The 899-nt window shown below is 38.6% G+C and overlaps 1 protein-coding gene across 1 annotated transcript in view; it reads right to left on the reverse strand.

Annotated features, from left to right (window-relative positions):
- Positions 1-65: 65 nt before the first annotated feature.
- The window catches only part of LOC119593770 (YTH domain-containing family protein 3-like), a gene marked incomplete in the record, with an annotated part of 24,099 nt that continues 23,265 nt past the window's right edge, over positions 66-899 (reverse strand). The window contains 1 exon segment of the mRNA XM_037942789.1: positions 66-515. Coding sequence (XP_037798717.1) covers positions 267-515 — 249 coding nt within the window.

An 899-nucleotide genomic window follows, 5' to 3' on the forward strand; every position in this document is an offset into this window, starting at 1 on the left:
GTCTTAATGGTCTGAAGTCTACTGACTGCAAAACTTCATAAGATTAGATTGTCCAGCAATATATATTTTAAACATGATCATATTAAAGCCAATTAATAATCAATAATTTTTTTGCTTTCTCTTTTGCTTTGTTTTTAACATCCACTCTGCTAGTTTTATCTAGCAAATCTGTTCTCTAGCAAGTTTTTTTTTTTTAAACCACAGATGACATCCCTCAATGTTCACCTCTGCAGGGCTTTTACACTGTGGCTTTGCCAAGTCTGTGATTAGTTGCGTCCGCCACGGTGGTGATGGTGGTGCCCCCCTCGGCCACGTCCCCCACCCATGCCCCCCCGGTGGTGTTCCCTGTGGTCTCGGTGATCACGGTGATCACGTCCATCCCTGTGGTCACGGCCATCACGGTGGTCGCGGCTATCACGGTGGTCTCGATGGTCCCTGGGGGGATCTCGGTGATCCCTGTGGTCTCGGTGCTCTAAGCTACGGTCACCACGACGGTCGTCACCTCTTTCCATATCCTGTGCAAAATGGGGAGTAAAGATAATGATGGAATTTTATAATAAAAAAAAATATGCACAAACAAACTTCCCTGCAAATAATCCAATATGGTTAATATGCCATTTAATATACCACAATGTTAGATCAGAATGTTAGTGGCTTTAAAACAATACAGAATAATCTACAGACAATATGATTCACAATCTTTCTTATATAAACAATAAAATGCCAAAATTACAATATTCTGATGCAACAAAAAATATGTCAACTTATAACTTCTCTCTGGTACTAAACAAATATTACTGATTAAATCAATAAAAAAAAAGAGGATACAAACACTTATATATATATACAACTGAGGATGAAATTATAACAAGGTAGTTTTGATCTCCAAATTTATCATC

The sequence above is a fragment of the Penaeus monodon genome, chromosome 32, assembly GCF_015228065.2.
Source record: "Penaeus monodon isolate SGIC_2016 chromosome 32, NSTDA_Pmon_1, whole genome shotgun sequence".
Taxonomy (NCBI): domain Eukaryota; kingdom Metazoa; phylum Arthropoda; class Malacostraca; order Decapoda; family Penaeidae; genus Penaeus; species Penaeus monodon.